Raw genomic sequence first — 19,728 nt, 5'->3', positions numbered from 1 at the left:
CTGTTAGGCTAAGCAAACAAAAGTAGAATAAAATCAGACACACTGTGGGTCCTTGGGACTCTGAAACCTTAATCTGGAGAGAATCGGTTAAGCCTTCAGTGACTGGAAGAGAGGGTATGTGTGATTGGTAGATAGAGCAAAAAAAGATTAGTCCAGAGTGTGTCGGGGCAGCTAGATAGAATCTTACTCCAGCGCAAAAATAAGCTTTTTTAAATAAGAAAGCCCAAAGATGTGCAGGAGTAGGGGAGCAGAAAAGTGTCCTTTATCTTCTCATCTGTCCCAGCAAAGTAAATAAGTGGATCCCGCCCCAGAAGAACTGCAAAGGCTACCACCTCTACCTGAGGAGGTGGGCTAGGCATCCCCTGCACGGCCACTTGGGCAAGCTCCCTGTCCAACCTGCTGGAGCCCGGGGGGCGGAGGCCCGAGAGGATGCGGCGGAGGTTGCACCGCACATCCGGGCGCGCCCGAGCCGGCCGCGGGCTGCATAATTGATGGCGGGCCGGGCGCGGTGAGAGCCTCTCCGGGGAGCAGGGCCGGCAGCCCGGCCCCTCCCACTCCGCCTTTTCTCGCGCGTCCTGCCCCCGGGACTGGCAGCAGGCGCTGGGCCACCGGCGAGCGTTCACAGGGACTCGGGACGCCGACGGCAGCGGGCCGAGGGAGCAGCCTCCGGGCGAACCGCGGCGGACCCCGCAGCGCCATGCGTGCCGTCCCCGGCCTGCCGGGGCCCCGGGGGCCAGCGCCCGGGCTGCTCGCCTTCCTGTGCCTCCTCGCCGCGGCGCGCCCGAGCCCGGCGGACGGCGGGGATCCAGGTGGGCCGGGCGCAAGGGCCGGGCGGGGAGGGCGGAGGGCGCGCGGGAAGGAGCGCGCGAGCCCGGGGCGCCGCGGGCGGAGGGCCCCGCCGGGGCCGCTGGAGGGGAGAGGCGCGGGGATGCTGGCGAGGGCGGCGGCGGCGGCTTCCCATTGGCTACGCTCGGGTTACCTAAGCTGAACCGGGGATCTGGGGCGGCTCGCGCTGCTCCGCTCTTCGGGGAGAACCTGGAGCGAGCAGCGCCCCGCGAGTCTGGGCGTTGGTAGCAGGGCAGGGTCTGGTTTCTCCTGGGAACGGGGCGGCAGGTGCGTGGGTGAGTGCGGGGGCCAGCCCGGGACTGCGGCGGGCGGTAATGTGCCACGATTTCTGGAAGCCACATCCCCTCAGGCCTACTCCCTTCATTTGAATGGCATGGATAGTAAGGCCCGAGTATAAACTCTTTTTCTTCCTAGCAGGTGGGTTGGCTTTGAGGAAAAACAAAAACCTGTAACCCATCAAGTAACCAGAGCCCTCACATCTTACAGGATAACGTGTGTGTGTGTGTGTGTGTGTGTGTGTGTGTGTGTGTGTGTGTGTGTCTTCTTTTTACACCATGGTCTTTGAAAACAAAGTTTTTTTGTGGTTGTTTCTTGTTTTTCTTTTGTTGTTTGCTTAAGACACTTTGAGGAATTTATGTACAAGACATTACCAGAGCCAACACCAAGTTTGCCATTTTAGCTTCACCTGTTTGTAATTGCTTTTTATGTTGAGAGTATTCCATCTAACCCACCTTCTAATACTTGTTTCTGTGTTGTAAATTTCCTAAGTGTTAGTAGCCAGGGAGGGTAATAGAACACACCAGCCTTTCAAGTTTGTACACAGTTGCCGTCAGTAACTAGAATCGGACATTATTCTACACAGCGTTTTCAACCTTTCCTTAGAATTTATTTTCATGAGCTTATAGCATGTAGATGTTTTGAAACATACCATAAAGAAAGAAAGATAATCAAAAGGTAAGACTATTTATTTTTTTATAAATGCCTTTTAAAAGGCCTAGTTGTTAACAACTTGGACAAAACATCTTGGGTAACGTCAATTTCTAAATTGCCTTGCCACGCATTTCTTTTCCTTCATACCACGTGTAAAGAATTGTGCAGTACCTTTTCCCCGCCTCTAGGTATCCCCGATTCTTTTATCCCTGATTCACCTGTCATTCCCCTCAGAGGATTGCAATTCTGAGAACCAGTGCATTCTGGGTTAGTCCTAGAACTTTGGTTCTCCACTTGGCTAGATGTCAGAATTACCAAAGAGCTTTAAAAATACTGATACCTGCATGCTGTCCTCAGAGTCTGTGGTTCATTTTGGCCTGGCATTCAGCCTGGACATTAGGAGTTTACACAGCTCCCCATGTGATTCTAATCAGGTTAAAAACGATTGCTTTGATATATGACTAAGGCATGTGCTGGTAAGTAGATACTTATTTTGTTGGTTTAAATTTCTATCCAGAGCAGATTTCTAAAGAGAAAAAAAGTGGGAAACAAATAAAAGTGGAATAAATGAAGGTGTAAATAAATGGGATGAAAGGCGGAGGGAATGTCTGTGTTTGTATATGGTGTAAAAACAGTCCTTTTATCTCTACTTAGGCTAACATTATGGAATAGTGTGTCAGATAAAAGCCATGAAGTTAGCATCTAATTTGAAGCCAGAATTAAAAATTGTCAGGCAACCTCAACTCAGCTTGTTTTCTAGATACTGTATTGCTCTCTGTGAAATGCAGTTTCCTTTTTGCTAAAGGATATTGTAAGGTTTCCTGGATATTTTTTATCCAGATACATTAAACCACAGACTTGGAGATAGGTGTTCTGTTAATCTAAGACTTTGAAGCAAATTTTCATAATAAAAATGACTATAAATTATCATATTTATTATATGACAACTGTGTGCCAGGCACTGCACTATGCAGTTTATAGCCCACTGAGTTAGCTTTTATTATCCCTGGCTTTCAGATGAGGAAATTGTGGCTTAAGTTAAGTAATTGTCCAAGTCTACATACTCAGTTAAGCAGTGGAGCAGGAAATTTGGCATTGGTCAATCTAACGGGTGTTTACTTAAACACAATGCTTACATACAATGCTCAGTTGTCTCTCTGAGCTAACTGGGTATGCCTGTGAAAATTTGGAACCACTGACAGAGAGCACAGTGTTTGAATCTAAACATTTGATTTGAGCTGAAGGACATGCTGACACAGTTTGAATCCTGGAATAAAGTTAGGCACAGGGACTCACCTTGACTCTTTTAGGGTTTTTCAGAAATGTAAAATATCTTTGTAAAGGAGAAATATTACATAAATTGGAATATTTAAGCATCATTATTATAAATGTTACATGGAACAAATTGGGGGAATGGATCATATTTGTCTTTAGAAAAATATCTGCCTTGGAGTCATTGGAAATGATCATTTTAACTTCTGGAGGACCTGCTTTTGTGCTTCCTTGATCGACTCCCTTCCCTAGTATATGCCTCTTCCCAACATAGCAGCTGCCTAGTAATATTTTTTGAAACAAATGTTATTTGAGCGCCCACATGTGTCTGGCATTGTTAGTCCATATCTCAGAAGAAAATGCTATCAGTTTTTATCTTTCAAAGCATTTAAACTGTTTAAAGGAACAACTTAACTATAGGCCTACCTTTAATAAGGATGTTTCTGATGTGTCAAAATGTTTACCCTAAATTTATCATCACAATAAAATTACATTATTCAAACATTTATTAAGAATTAGTTCAGGTGACTCTTTTTCCTAGTCTTCTGACACCCTCACCCCCTTTCCTCCTTTCTCCCTTTTCCCTCCCATCTTCCCCTGAATGGGTCCTATAGCTATTGAACGGGGAAGAGCAGGGAGACATCCTTACCCGAAAGGCCCCAGATCAAAGTGTCAGAGGCCAAGCCCAGTGAGGTTGGTGGAGTGTTGGAGCCTGAGCACAGTGAAGTGGGTGCTCCTGCAGAGGGGCAGCTTTGCACAGGGTCTCAGAGCTGAGCAAAGTGACAAGGGCATCTGTGCAGGGACAGCCAGACATGCAGTCTGATCCCAATCAAGGTGTGCAGGTAAAGCATGCAGGACAGTCAGACCAGCGCAGGAGGTTGGAGCCTGAGCAGTGAGGGAGGACATTCCTGTGGGGACAAGTGTGGCAGCAGTGATGGAAACTTGGTAATATACAGGGGGATTGATGAAATGAGTAATCTAAAAAGGATACCAGAATCCAGGTTTTTCACTAGACAAGTGGGAAATAAAGACCGTGGAGTAAGTAGAATGAACCCTGTGGTATTGGATTGCAATTAACAGCATCAGTGTGCATTCATGCATCCGTGACTTTAACTGTCTCTTTACCTGTGTCTATATCTATGTATCTATATCATATAGATACATACATAGATATAAGCATGCATGTGTATAGAAAATATGTCATGCATATCATATACACATATGCATATTATATACATTACATGTATGTTGAATGTGTGTGTGTATGCGTATGCACGCATGTGTTCTTAATTCTGTCCACTGAGATGGAGCCGTGATTTCCCAATAGCTGTGAGTATACTTAGCACCCAGATCTTGGATTCTGACACCATTCTTTACTAATAGTAAATTAGGACTTCTTAGAGAAATGGATTCATGAGTACATGCTGATATAAATTAATTAAATGAATCAATGGAAAATTTTGATGAAGCACAAAATATTACAGTTCCATAGTAACAGTAATTACCCACAAAATTCTTATTAATACAAAGGGAAAAAGAGTAACTTTACAGTGGAAAAGCTTGGTAGACACCACTTTAATCAAATGATCAAAGTGAAAATCATCAGTAAAGAGACCAAAAAAAAAAAAAATGGTGTGCCATCTGATAGAATACAATAAGAACAGAGCATTGCCTCTGTGATATTCATGCCAAATGTGCGTACCTATAATCTAATCATATTACAACAGAACTCTCCTGGGATTTTCAGAAGTGTCAAGGTCATAAAAGTCAGGAGAGACTGGAGAAACATGCAGCTAATGGCAACAGGCCATTCTGAGCTAAAACCTTTTGCTACAAAATATGTTATAGGGAGTTTTGTTGAAATTTCGATGGGGTTTGAGGATGAAGTGGTGCTGCATAAATGTTCATTTCCTGATTTTAATGGCAGTATTGGGATGATGTAGGGCAATGTCCTTTGTAGGAAATATACAGTAATGTTCTAGAGAGGCTTGGGTGATCAAGACAGCAACTTACTCTCAAGTGGTTCAGGGGAAAAAAATGTCATGATCTTGAAACGTTTCTGTTAGTTTGAGATTGTTTGAAAAGAAACAAAGAATTCCATTCTGTCTGAGAAAGCTTGAGTTAAGGTAGTCATTAAACTAAAAGGATAGTTGAGAAATGGTCATCTGTTTATGTTCTTAGGTACCATTTTCCAAAGGAATGTATTCCCTTGAACAGAAACAAGTTATATGTGTTGAGGCTGTTTGTCCTAGATTGTAATCTTTTAAGTTAATTTTATATAGCTGACCTTATATGTTTCACAATATAAGGTGAATCTTAGAAATAAACAACTTACAACATCAGTATGATGTAAAAGAACATACTTACATCAGTATGATGTAAAAGAACAAACCTTACTACACTTTGTTAAAAATAAACTCTCTACTCCTGAAAAAACACTGTCACTATTCAGGCAAAACAAAATATCTCAGATGTTGGTATAGAAATAATAGATGTTATCTTTAAAAAGGTGTTATTCTTTTCATTGAAAATACCATTTTTTTTGGCATTTTTAAAGTTATTAAGATTATCATAACTAATGTGTTCCTAATTTCAAACCAGAATCTTTTTATAGCCTTACAGTTATGCAGTTCTAAGAACCTAAAAGGGAATTTAGAGATCTCGTTTAATTGATCTTGAAACCCAAAGTGCTTTCGTAACATAGCCAAGAGCAGTGAGCTGGCTAATAGCTATAACTGGTTTCCTGGTTTGCATTTTAGCACTCTTTCCAGTCCTCAAAAATAGGTCCTTGGGAGGAGGGTGTGGTTGGTAGTGAAGGGTAGCAAGAAGTGTTCATGCTTTAAAATATCTGCACCTAAATTATGTATAACATGACCATAGGGCCACAGGGCTATTTGAAGATTATTAAAAATTATCATGTTGAAGAATCAGGGTTGAGGATGTATATCTATTCAAAATCAGGGGTTTTCAACCTTGGCATTATTGACATTTTGGACTGGGTAATTCTTTGTTGTGGGGGCTGCTATTATAAAATATTTAGCAGTAACCCTGGCCTGTACATGTGTAGTGAGTCAATTGTTTATCCCCCTAAAATATGTTTAAGTCCTGACCTTTGGTACTTGTGATAGTGACCTTATTTAGGAATAGGGTCTTTGCAGATGTAGTAACTTAAAATGAGGTCATAGTAGATTAAAGTAAGCCTTAATCCCAATGACTGTGGTTTTTATAAAAGAAAGGTGAGGGAGATTTGGATATAGAGATACAGACACACACAGAAGGAAGATGACCATGTGAAGACAGAGAGACAGGGATTGTAGTGATGCAGCTATAAACTATAATGATTGCCAGCAATTACTAAATGCTAGGCAGAGGCAAAGAGGAATTCTTCCCTAGAGCCTTCATAGGGAGTATGGCCTTGCTGAGACTTTGATTTCAGACTTCCAGCCTCCAGAAATGTGAACAAATAAACTTCTATTATTTTCGCCATCAAATTTGTAGTAATTTCTTAATTTGTGGTAATTTGTTATGGAAACTAATACAACCTACTAAATAAAAGCAATGACCTTCCCCCAGTTGTGACAAACAAAATGCCTTCAAACATTGCCAAATGTCTCCTGTGGGGCAAAATCACCCCTAGTTGAGAACCATTGAACAAAATCCAAGTGTTATCAAAGACTAACCTAGCAAGTGGAACATTTAAAAAATCTACCATCTTTAGAAAGAATAGACATCTTAAACTTGAGTTTTTATTTTTTTTAGAGTTTTATTTGGCATAAGATTTACTTAAAGTATTGTATGACCTATGTAGAGGTGATTTGAAACATGAGAATTTCCACACTGAACTTTGAAATGTACTTTATTGCAAAATATATTTTAATGAAAAAATCAATCTAGTTCTATTCCTCTATGATCAGGTTTTAAAAAATAGTTTTACAAGGCTAGTATTAATAATAATAAAAAGTACATATAGTGCTTATCATTAGACCTTTTTTTTAAAAAATAATAACTTGTCTATAAATGACCTTCTTATTCAACAGTCCCATTTTGTATAATATCTAGAGTTCCCTATGTACTGTTATCTGTCCCTGACTTAGAAAGTCTGGCCCCGTCAGGATGACTTGAATTTTCTTGACAAATCTTTCTTCTTTTAGTGATGTACTCTCTCTGAAGAATTATTTCCAGGACTCACAGTAGCCTTATTCCCCTTCTTTTCTTTCTCTTGGTGAAGTTAAGGACAGGGGATAGGAATGCTATATTCCTAGAACCCAGAAATAGAATTCTAAATGTATTGTTTATAGGCAATATTTTACTTGGTTATTAGATAATTTAATGCTATAGCTTAGCCATATCATGGTTTAAATGGCTTTTACAATTTGGCATGGCATCTCATGGTTGTATATAATACTGCTTTCATGAAGAAGTATATTTTGATTTCCAAACCTCCGTTTTATAAATAGTATATATTATTCATTTCTAAATTGTAGTGTTTCTGTAATTCTGTTGTACATTTATAATTCTATATTATCAGCATGTTAAAATTAAGATTTTTTTAAAAAATTAAATAAAGTATGCATATTGATAGCAATCAATATATAGATGAGAGAAATAAAGAGAATGATATTTATTTTAATGTCTGCTTCTTACACCTTTTTCTTAATGAAGTCCAGACCCTTCCAAGATTTTAAAATATAATGAAGAGACTTGGGGAGAGGGAAGATTTAGATAGAATGTTTACTCTTAATTGGAGGTATGGTCAAATGTATTTCTTGATTTAAATAAAAGCAAATCCTAAAACCCAGTGCAGTTTTTTAGTGTTACTTGTCTTCTTTTTTCTTCTTAATTTACTTCAATTAAATGAAGACTCCAAATGAAATATGTGAAAATATTGCCTTAATATTTTGAGTGGAATTATAGCATGTTTATTTTATTTGAACATAAATTGAGCATAAATTATAAGCTCTTCTAGCAATGCCTATTTTAAAATGTAACTTGTGAAAAACATCTAAGTAGAGATCATTTTGCTATTTCACATGAAACAATAATAGGTGAAAATCAGGATGTTATTCACTTCTATGATGCAAAATTCTCATGCTTTATCTACCCTGCAGAGGGAGAAAAAAATTGCATTACTCTCTGGAGCAAGTATTTGACATTACTCTTTCATGTTAGCATTTTTGCCACTACCTGTAAAAGAATGCCAGGTGGAAAATTTTCAGCAGTTATTAAGACAGGGGTGAGTATGATAACTTGATGAATGCATGTTATAATCTGGGCACCATCACTCATAGTTATGCAACTTTTCTGATCCTCCTTTTTTTCCCTCTATGAACTGAGGTTTTCAATGGAGATGTGTTGTCAAAGCCCGAGCTGGGTGTGTCGTATTTTGAAACCCCAAGTAACAAGACAGTGACAGAACTTGGTTTAGGACCCAGAATTCCTGCCTCTCCATTTTATACTTCTTTTTGTAACTCAGTCTAATCCCTTCAGGGAAGTATTCAGACCACATCTGCCTGAATCTCCTGCCAATTTCTTTTAAACTCCAACGTTAGCTGAATCAGCCACCTTCCAGCCATCCTCCAACTGAAAGCAATAAGGTTTACATTCTCACTTTTTTAGTTAAAAATATCTTGCCTAAACAAAGAATTCTCACTCTTACTATCCTTACACCTTCTGTACACTGCCCTGCTTTCCCACTAAAGGCATTTATGTATATTGCCTCTTCAAGGGACTTTTCCCAAGGCAAAAATCAACACAGTTATACATGTTCTTTTGCATTTCGGGATTGTTCCTTGGTCAGGAAACTGGAACCTGATCAAGATACTTCAAAGGGAATATGAAGGTAGGGTACAGGTGGTCTCTGGTTTATGAATGATTATATTTTTAATATGTGAACTGGCAATTGAAAATGGCCTCAACAGCTAGTATGTTCTGGAACTACCCAGACTTCCCTACCTCCTGAAGCTTGTTTTCTCCTTCCATTCCTATTCCTTCGACTGCAGTAAGCTTAGATTTTGCCCAAGCCAAGCTTAGAATCCCTTTCTCTTCTTGTTCTAATACAAGTTACAAGTGGGCCAGTCCATAGCAGGTCCTAGTGACCAGCAGTGGGAACATAGCCCCAGCTTCAGAGCTCATCTCTGTGGCATTATCTTTACCTTCATTCCACCTCCAGGATCAGGCTTCACACTGTAGCTGATGTGCCAACTTGTATAAAATATACAGGCTAGTTATAGTCAATGCGATGTATGAATGCTTATTACTCTGAAATTTTAATGACTCTTGATCACAAGTTTGTGAGCCTAAACTCCTATTGTCACAATCCACATAGCCCTTTAGGGTCCAAGTTTCCTCAGCTTCATGCTCTCATCAGCATCAAGTATGTATCAGGTGTTCTATATATTCACTTAGTTAAGTGAAATAGAAATAAGAATGATAGAAAGCATTTTTTTCTTTTTTAGTTTATGTCACTCTTATTGTTACAGATTGTGTGAATAATAAAAAATGATGATGGATAATCTCAAAAGAATTATGGGCTTGTTTCTGGGATAAGTAGTATGGTAAGAACCCTCAAGATTGTATTCTGCTCTGAGTGAGCTAGGCCAAGGAAGGAGTACTACCTAGCAAAGAAGCAAAGCTATCAAAGCTTATGTTTTGCAAGCTTCACAGAACAGATGATATAGAACAACCCTTTCTTTCCCATTCATCCCCTCCTGGCTTTTTATCTATGAGTGAATAGCATCTGCCCTGATCTTTCTGAAATATGTTCCCTTTAATACAACCTCTGAGTGAGCTATCCCTAAGAATGGAAAAAAGGAATTTTCATTAGGAAAATAATGTTGATTGATGGGAGCCTTTTTAGGCTGTGTGTGTGTGTGTGTGTGTGTGTGTGTGTATGTGTGTTTCAGAGTGAGAGTGAGAAAAAGAGAGAGGTGGGAGGGGAGGGAGAATATGAATACGAATGAATGAATGAATATTGGATGTGGATGGAGGAAAGCTTTTGCATTCCAGATAGCCCAGGGAGAAACTTACAACATACTTCCCTATGTAATCAGTGTCAGAGGGTAGTGTGATTTAAGTATATTATTAAAGGATTATTTTATGAATAAGTGCATTCCAACTTTCAAAGCTGTGTGAGAGGTGATTAGACCTTTGGAGCACAGCCATTGGAGTGTTACATTCCGCTACATACATTTTTTTATTAGGCAATATTACAAAAGGTGTGTATAAAGCTAAAGCAACAAAAGCATTCACCAACTTTGATAACATTTTTCATATGTATAAGAAAAGAAAGAACTGGTAATCTAATCTTAGACTAGGAAGAATTTTCTGAGCAAAGTATTTAAACAAAAAGTGCCGTAAAAAAGGCTCAGGTTTAATTTACGTTGAATGGGAGATTTAAAGAATGCAGCCAAGTTTACATTAATAAGCTTTTCCCCCCCACTCTCAGACTTGTGTGATAGAGTTGGGGTAGTGTTCCTGGGAGGTAAAGTCTGGGGCCCAAAAGTCAAAGGAACAGTAGGCAGTGTACAAAAAGAAGCTTTAAGAAGAGGGACAGAGGTGGAAATGGAAAACTTTGTTTCTTTGATGAAAGTTTTCAAAAGGAGAGACAAGTGAAAGAGGAAACTCAGATGCCTAGAGGATTTGTCTCACTGTAACCATAGCTGGAAAACAAATAGCAGCCTAAACTCACCCTGCAACTATTTTCTCTGTGCGCTCTAGTGTCCAATGTTTTCTATTTTGATTTTTTCATGCCCTGTGTGGCAGTGTACCCGTTCCTCTTTGTTCTCTTATCTTTTCTGCCTGTTCGTGTCTTTCACTTTTCTGGCACTCTTGTCTAATTCCTCAGTGTCTACAGTTCATTTAAAAGCAATTATAATTGTAGAATAAGAAAATGGAAGTTTTTATTTAAAAAAGCCATCTACTATAAATCAGAGATTTTTAGGTTAAAGAAAAACATAGAAAATCAGAAATTTTGTCATATGTAATAGCCCCATAGATTTCTGAATATCTTTGGAGCATATAAGATTTAGAACTCCCTGGAAATACTGTTTTTCGTTCATAGTATACAATAACATTTTAGCTGTTGCAAAGGGGCTTTTCGATAGTCATTTAGTCTTGGTAAGAATGTGTAATTCCATGTTCTTTCTCTTACAGATTCACCTTTTACAAGTCTACCTGTCCAAGAAGAGATGACGGTAAAATACAATAACCTTTCCATGGAGAGTTATAACATATCATTGACTGGTAAGTATATCATGTTTCAAATATTACAGTGCCAAAATAAGGTTTTTAAAAAATTTTTAATGAAGCCATTGCTTTTTGCTTCGTGTGAAGTGCTAATCCCTGCTCATGGTCTGGTGGGAGAAACACCCTTACTGTACATAACTATACTATGATGAGAATCTAATGTGGTCAGGACATTGTGCTCTGGGTGCAAAGAGAGGAGGAAGTCATTCCAGACCTGTTAGGGCTAAGAAAGGGTCCCTAGAAGAGGGATACCTGAGAAAAGAGAGGATTAATTTTGGTTTGCAGATACTCTTACGTTTTTATCAATTCCTGCTGGTACATCCATTAACATCACTCTACGTCAAGAGGAGAATTCGTGTTTCCTACTGGAAAACCTTTAGCCAGAGAAATTAAAGATGATATCAAATGAGTCAGTGACGGTGCTATGGAAAAACAGGCAAAGAATTCCAAAATTAATCTGAGCTCTGCTTTTTCTTTCACGGTTTTGGATTTCAGTGTTTCACAAGTAATCTTAGCTTTTTCAATTCATAAGAGTCATTAATCTGTTACAGTAACAAAAGTAAAATTGTATAATTAGAATTTAAAATATTATAAACCTGTTTATTAAATCAATGATTACCTTTTCTCCAAATATGTGTCTACTGTCCTCTAGGCTTATGAACTGTTTCTTCACTTCTGTTTACTATGAATAGGTGTGTGTTTGCGTGTGTGTGTGCCTGTGTATTTCCCAATCTGATGCCAATGGAATGTTTGCACTGTGTTTCTTGGTGGAGCATTTTTATGACTTTTTGCAGCCCTTGTTTGTTTCCAAATGTCTCTTTTCCAATATATGGAGTTCATTCTTACTTTGTAAAAAATAATTGCAACACTTCTATGTTGTTACTTGTTCTTTTACTTCTGGCATGTTCTGGTTGTTGGTTGCCTTTGTTAGGATGAAATATTTTTCATGTTATTGTCCATGCAAAGCTGGAGGCCAAAAAAAAAAAAAGAGAGAGAGACAGAGAAAGAGAGAGACTTTTGTGAGACATTAAGTTTGCAAATTCTTTAACTAGCCTGGCAGTGTTGGCAGCAGGGCACCTCTTGCTTATGCAGTACAGCTGGGGCCTGGAAACAAAGGGTCAATGCTCAGGGCAAGAGCAAGAAATGGACATTTTAAATGATGCCAGGTTGGTTATTAAGTTAACTTGTTTAAAGGGTTTAACTCGTAACTATTTTTTTATTCTAATAGTACCATTAAAACCAGTATTCCTACTGCTATAAAGAGACCAGTTGTTCACAAATGTCCATTAGTTACCTTTACTTTGACTTGATCAGACTTCAGTCAGGCTTTTCTGTTCCTCACAGACTCTTGAACTTGAGTTTGCTGTAAATCTGAGCAAACATTAAAACTTAGGACATAATCGGCTGACCACAGCCTGATCATGCTGTCTGCATACATTCACTTTTTTGTTTTACAAAATCAGAATGTGATCTATGTACCATGCACATATTTCTTAATATAACTTAATCATTATAACAATCCTATGAGGTGAGTATTATTATTATTTGTAATTTGCAGACAATGAAAGAGAGGCACAAAGAAATGAAATGAACTGACCAGAACCATAGGCCCTAAGTTGGAGCTCGTGGTTTTCAACCCAGGCAGTTTACACTATTAATTGTTAGCTTTGCAGCCTTTCTTAATACCAAATTATTCATTTCTTTGAACAGGATTATTAAAAACAATTATACCTATTTTAAGAAGGCTGACTATGAAAATAAAGCTATTTTAATTACTTTATTTCTAAAAAGGTTAGTCTTAGAAATTGCATTTGTTTAATAATGAATTTGTGAAAGCATAATTGACTTGACTAAAACTAAAAGTATTTTTTTCTCTCTGCTACCACTGGGTTTTTAAAACCTATCTTTTGATAATGGACTATGTGTGTATCACTATATGAACTTTCCCAATGTCAGTAGTTTTCAGAATTCATTGTGTTATGACAATTAAAGTTAATGGTTTATATGTATCATGTTTCTGTATTGTTACTTTTAGTTTTTCTCCCGTCTTCATATTACTGTTGAGTGTCTCAACTGGTGTATTGTAGTTTAGCCATAGAGAATAAAATCAAAATAGCTGACAGTTTTCTTGGCCAGCCAGGTAGCATTGGCATCAGCTCTCCCATGTTGACCCAGTGGCACATTTTATTTACCATGCTGAGATGTGAGCAGCTGTCTGGGTAAAGTCCTCGTGAGGCGGGGAGGTTGGAGATGCAAACACTGGAGATGCAGATAGACAGATTAAGGCACAATGTAAGGTTTGGAAAGATTAGCCAAGGTGAGAAAGGACAGCCATGTTGCCTGCAGCCAGGCCGCCGTGATCCAGAAGAAGAAAAGAAGCAAGAGTCCTCGCCTGTGGCCATTTAGACACTTTGTTGCAGAGATTCCAGAATAACTCCAATGAGGTGCAACTGTGCATGATATTTTTTTAGAGTCATTCATCAGATCTGATGTATGGACTGTTGATGTACAGAGAAAAAATCGTGAGTCCTAACATTCACAGCGAGTGAGAGAAAGAGAAAGTGGAAGAGTGATCCCCTAGCAACACAAGTGGCAGTGGCTGCCGGCTACTTTTGTTCTACATCAGGGTTTCCCATTAATGGAAATACTGACATTTTGGGCAGGGTAATTCTTTGTTGTGGGGGGCTGTTTGGGTACTGTAGGATGATTAGCATTCTTGGCCTTTGCCCATGAGATGTGAGTAGTACCTGCTAAATTGTGACAACCAGAAACATCGCTAGATAGTGTCCCCTGGAGGGCAAGATGATCCCCAGTTGAAAATTACCCCCACTGTTCTATACATAAAAAGGGAGAGCCCTGCACATGTTCCCCATCCCCCTCATCATGAGAAGACATACGGTTTAATATGTCTTCATGGTTAACATTTAATAAACAATCTTACCACAAAGTTGGATGACAGTGTTGAATCACAGGCACAGGACCCTCTATCGTAAGTGGGACCCATCTCTTCCTTCCATCCTGCTGGTGTTCTTATCATCTTTCCTATGTTTGAGAATAGATTGAGTCAAAAGCCACGTCTTCAATAAAATACATTTAGAGAAGCACTGTTTTTGTTTCTCGGATAGGTGTTAATTCTTGTTTATCAATTTTTAACTACATAAGTAAAGATAAATTCAATTTTTAAAATATTAAAATATTATTTCCAGCATTATAATAAATTAGAGTATCTAATTTATTAGATTTAGAAAACTCTCCTGCCACAACTACTAATATCTAAAATATAGTAAAACATTTTTTAAAATACATAGCTAAGTATACAAAAGTAAAGACACAGTTTCCACTGACCAAAACTGGTGATCAGTGCCTCAGACCTCTGAATTGATGTTGTGTTAGGTTTCCTGTGTCTGTTGCTTAGGCACTTGAGTTTTAAGAGTCACAGAAATATAAAAACAAGGCCTTGAATTCATCCAAGGAGGGGAATTGGAATTGAAAACCACCAGAAAGCTGATGCTTCCTAGGTTACAAAGACAGTGAAAGCTTTGACCTAGGGGGAAAAAAAAATCAACAGGCAGTATAAGACGACAAGTTGACTTTTTTAAAGCTTTGTTCTGCATTAAAAACAAAACACTCCCATTATCATCTCTCAATTAAAAATAATATTAAAAATTTAAAACAATTACCCCAAACCCCCAAAGATTTCCCTGATTATTCAAAGACATGGGCCTACTCTCAACAAGGTTTAGATCACAAATTTACATTACTTGTATTATATTTGTACAGCCTTAAAGTTGAGAAATAACACAAAAATGACCCCCGGCAGGTAATATTTCTACAGGAAAGCAATTGAAAAATGTCTGTGGGAAGATGCATTGTCTACCCTGGCTATAAAATCCTTTCTGACACATGCCCCAACATGTCACAAGACAGAAATATGAAAAACAATAAAGCAACCCCTAACACTGAGAGCTAAGGAGCAATCGGATTAGACATTCCAGAGCTACAGGTCATAGAAATACTAGGTAGGGACGTAAAAGAAGAAATATTAAATACATGAGAAATCACATTATGCTATTAAAAGAAAAACAAAGAAGGTTTAAAAAATAGAACTTCTGAAGATAAAATAAAAGTAAATTATGACTTATTTTAAGTCCTGTTGAACCAGCCATCTACCACTTTATCTCTGTTCTGTCTCCTCTTTTCCAGTGGTGACCTCTGTTCAGGGTGTTTCTTTCCCATGCTCTGTGTGTGTTTGTGTGTGTGCATCCGTAGAAACCATTGCTTTGTATTTTTTCATATTAGTGGTATAAGTCCATATGTATTGTTCTGAAAATTGCTTTCTGTCATTCAACACTAGTTCTTGGAGATGTAGCCATATTACATATAGATCTAGCTTCTTTCTTGTATGCACCGTATAAATAAGCCACTTAGACATTTTTCTCTTAATGGACCCTAGTTCACTAGTATATTTTTTTCTGTTATAAACCACATAGCAATGAACACATATCTGTCAGCATAATTGTGAATGTTTCACTAGGATTAAGTATAATAGAATTGTTCAGTTAGAAATTATGTACGTTTTTATTTTAATAGTTACTTTCAAGTTGCCCTTCAAAGCATCTTGAAAATTTTTCCCTTATCCCCACCCATATATTTGATGATAATTTTCCCTACGTCCTTACCAGTCCTTGATATTATTGCACTCTTTTGTCTTTGTCAGTGACTGTGAAAAGCTGTATTACTTTTGTTTTAATTTGAATTTTGGAGTTAGCCATATTTGTGTGTTTGTGTGTGTGTGTGTGTATGTATTTATGTGTTTAACTGTTAATAGCCTGTATCCATTTTGCTTTTAAGTTTATTTTTTTAATTTATTTAATTGAGTTACTTATAAATTTTGGATACTTCTTCTGTACTTTTTCTAGAAGTTGCAAATATTTTCTCCCATTTGTCTTTAAACTTTTACATGGTATTTTTGATTGTGAAGAAATTTCATTGTATTTTCTCCTACTGTTTTTATAATTTTTCACCCTTTACTTTTTAACTCATCTAGAATATAGTTTTATGTTTTGTATGTGACAGGGAACTAACTTTGTTATTATTTTGTACAGATAGTTAATGTCTCAATACTCTTAACTGAATAGTTCTCCTTTTTCTAATAGCTTTGAAATATCACCCTAATCATATCTCCAATTCCAAAAATTCTATTTTGTTTTCTATTCTTTCAGTGTTTATCAAATTTATTAAAGTGCTACCCAAAGAAATAAATTTTACCTTGTAACCTGATGCACCACTCACACATTCACATGCGTGTGAAAAAAACGTTCATTAAACAACACCCACACCTAAGAGGGTTCTCTTCTCTTTTAAACCATTAAAGAACAAATCTGATGATAACTACTAAGTTGATTTCCTGATGCACTAAAAGGTTGTGGCTTGCAGTCTGAAAAATTCTGCCTATATTATTCCATTAATTTCTTGGCATTTTATAGCATCATTAATATTAATTTTTCAAACATTCTATCTTTGTTCTTTTTGAAAAATAGGTTTTCTATTTCTTGGGCTTTTATTCTTTCATGTAGACTTTTAAAAGTCAAGTTCCATAAAAAGTACTTTTGGATTTTGACTGATTCTTCACCGACTAGACAGATTAATTTTGGAGAGAATTAATGTTTTTATGATACTATATTATCACCTGTGATTTAGATCTCATTTTATTTAGGGTATCTATTGCAGTTAAACTTAATTGTACTTATTTTTGTTTGAATCCTATCTCCCCAGCTAGATGAACAATTTTTAAATCACCTGTGTATCATGTATAGCATATAAAAATACTGAACAAATTTGTTTTGGCCAATGAATGAGTCAACTATGTGAGACAAGAACTTCTTAAACATTTCTTGCATATTTTCTTAAATACTTTCTGCCTAGAATTCCTTATATATATACTTCATGAGGCAGAGTTTTAATAGGCCTGAACCTTCAGTCTAAGGCTGGGTACCTTATCTGTCTAGAGAAATGACTCAGTATTGTAAATACTGTATCCTAGGGGCCACTTGCATTATTAAAATTGGTTCAATAAAAATTTATTGAAAGCCTATTTTGTCGTGGTGAACACTGTGGACTTATCTTTCTATCTCCTCTCCACTAATGTCATATAGTTTATATTTCACTGGGGAGAGGCAATGAATAAATAATTAAACAAATTAATTAAAAAGGTAATATCAGACAGTGCCAAGTTCTGGAAAGTCAATAAATAAAAGTGGTATGATAGAGACTCTGTGAAGGAGGCCCATGACCTGAGACAGTCACTTGGGTGTGTACTAAAATGCATAGACCTAGGCCTGCAGAATCCAAATCTTTGGGAGGAGGCCTGAGAGTCTGTATTTGTAGCACCCCAGAAGTTGATACCATGAAACATAAATCACTGATATAAGACAAAATCTCAAGGACTGATATCAAAGCGTAAGCACCTGTAGTTTGGAGAAGTTCATTATCAAAGTAGTGGGTCCTGCTTTCAATTTACATTAGGTATTTATGAGCCCTCTTCTTGACTTGGTGGGACCTGAGGTCTCTGTGCTTAACTCGTCTTTAACAAAATCCAGTTATTTTTTAAATCCTTTGTTCTATGTGATGTAACCATGTTGGGGAAGGAAGATGAGGGCATGAAGAAGCCAATCTTGAATGTTTTCTACACCTCTCCAGTCTTCATTAATTGTAGCAACATATTTATCAGTTTTATATAGTGTGTGTGTGTGTGTGTGTGTGTGTGTGTGTGTGTGTGTGCGCGCGCGCATCTGTATGTTTCCATTGAGATTTCCTCTGATTTATTTCTGAAATAGTTGTGCTACTAAAATAATTTTGAATGCCATTAGAATAATCCATTTCAAAATTTAAATTTTGCCAGGGAAGAAAGGGCTTTATTGAAAGTGATTGATGGGAAATATTTCTCAAATCCACCTCCCCATGCAACTAAGGGCAAGGGCTTCTATAGTGTGCTGTGGAACGCAGGTCAGGTTGAGTGGGGTTTGAAGTCACGGAGTCTGCAGGTGGTCTGATTCAGGAGTCAGCTATTGGTGAGGTATGGTGAGTCTTCAGAAAGTTCTGTGGAAAAGTTATTAATAGTTAAGCAAGAGGATTACAATGTTCTGCTCTTTTGGCTTGACTGTTCTAAAAATCTGAGGTAGTGGAGGGAGAACAAAAAAATAACTTAGGGAGGGGGTCATTTTGCAAGGCCAGTTATACAAGTAGTTGGTGTTCAGTAAATGTTGAATGAATGGGTAAATGAATAATGATGGATTATCCTTGGTAGACACTTGTCATTTGATATGGTTTGAATATTTGTCCCCTCCAAATCTCACATTGAAATTTGATCTCTATTGTTGGAGGTGGGGCCTGGTGTGGTTTGTTTGGCTCATGGGGGTGGATCCTTTATGAATGGCTTGATGCCCTCCCCGAGGAGGTGAGTGAGTTCTTGCTCTATTCATGTCAGAACTGGTTGTTAAAAGATCTTGGCATCTCCTCCTCTCTCTCTTGCTCATTCTCTTGCCAGGTGACATACCTGCTCCCCACTTGCCTTCCTCCATGAGTAAAAGCTTCCTGAGTTCCTCACCAGAAGCAGGTACTTGGTGCCATGGTTCTTGTATAGCCTGCAGAACCATGAGCCAAATAAACCTCTTTTCTTTAAAAGTTACCCAGCCTATGGTATTCCTATGTAGCAATGCAAACAAACGAAGACACCCTTGCTATTGTGATTAATTTTGCAGTTCTGCCTCGGTCCTTAAATCCTTCTCTCTAATTTTCAGGTCTTGAGTGAGAGAATATGATTAGTCAAGTGGCCAAGCTCTGGCCCTCAGTGGGGTAGAGGGAAGAGATATCTTGCCTCCATAGTGAGTGAAGGGGTTTTGCCTCTCACCAAACCTTAAGGGAGGGGAAGGGCGTTAGATTCTGGTTGTCCAAAAATATGGTAAATGTCCACTGCTACAGTGTTGAATTAACTTTGTGTTCATTATTTGGAAATAATGGCAACAAAGCTATTTGATTGCTAAAATAATGTGACCATTAACTGTAATTTTCCTGTAACTGATGTGAATAATAGTTGCAATATTATTACATTCTCTGTTCTGTAGAAAAATATATTTCATTGTTGGATTATTACTCAATGTTACCTCCTCAAATTAAATTTACATTGTTGAAAACAAGAACTATGCAATTATGAAATTCACATAGAATTGTGTACTATTTTTCATTTTTCTTTGAAATGATCTTAAATCGGTTTAGAAAGTAGAGAAATAATCATTAAATTAAGATACCTTGTACTAATTGAATTGGAGGAGAACACTGACCAATAGGAGCTTTATTTAATAAAATTCAACCAACATCTCCCCATGAATAATTTTAGCACATTGTTTCAGAATATTGCTAAATCTTTGAATTATTTTG

The 19,728-nt window shown here is 37.8% G+C and overlaps 1 protein-coding gene across 2 annotated transcripts in view; it reads left to right on the top strand.

Moving 5' to 3' along the window:
• The first annotated feature begins 534 nt into the window (after positions 1–534).
• Positions 535–19,728, top strand: part of EMB (embigin) — a 39,890-nt gene continuing 20,696 nt past the window's right edge. Inside the window, exons 1-2 of one of the 2 annotated variants that reach the window (XM_045565839.1) lie at positions 535–809; positions 11,200–11,289. In XM_045565839.1, coding sequence (XP_045421795.1) covers positions 698–809; positions 11,200–11,289 — 202 coding nt within the window. In that variant the 5' untranslated portion in view covers positions 535–697. Of the gene's footprint in view, positions 810–1,039; positions 1,122–11,199; positions 11,290–19,728 lie in introns of those variants that run through there. The other variant, XM_045565840.1, reaches the window with a different exon arrangement.

This window comes from Lemur catta, chromosome 12 (genome assembly GCF_020740605.2).
Source record: "Lemur catta isolate mLemCat1 chromosome 12, mLemCat1.pri, whole genome shotgun sequence".
NCBI classification, from domain to species: Eukaryota; Metazoa; Chordata; class Mammalia; order Primates; family Lemuridae; genus Lemur; species Lemur catta.
This window is presented reverse-complemented; position numbering and strand designations above follow the sequence as displayed.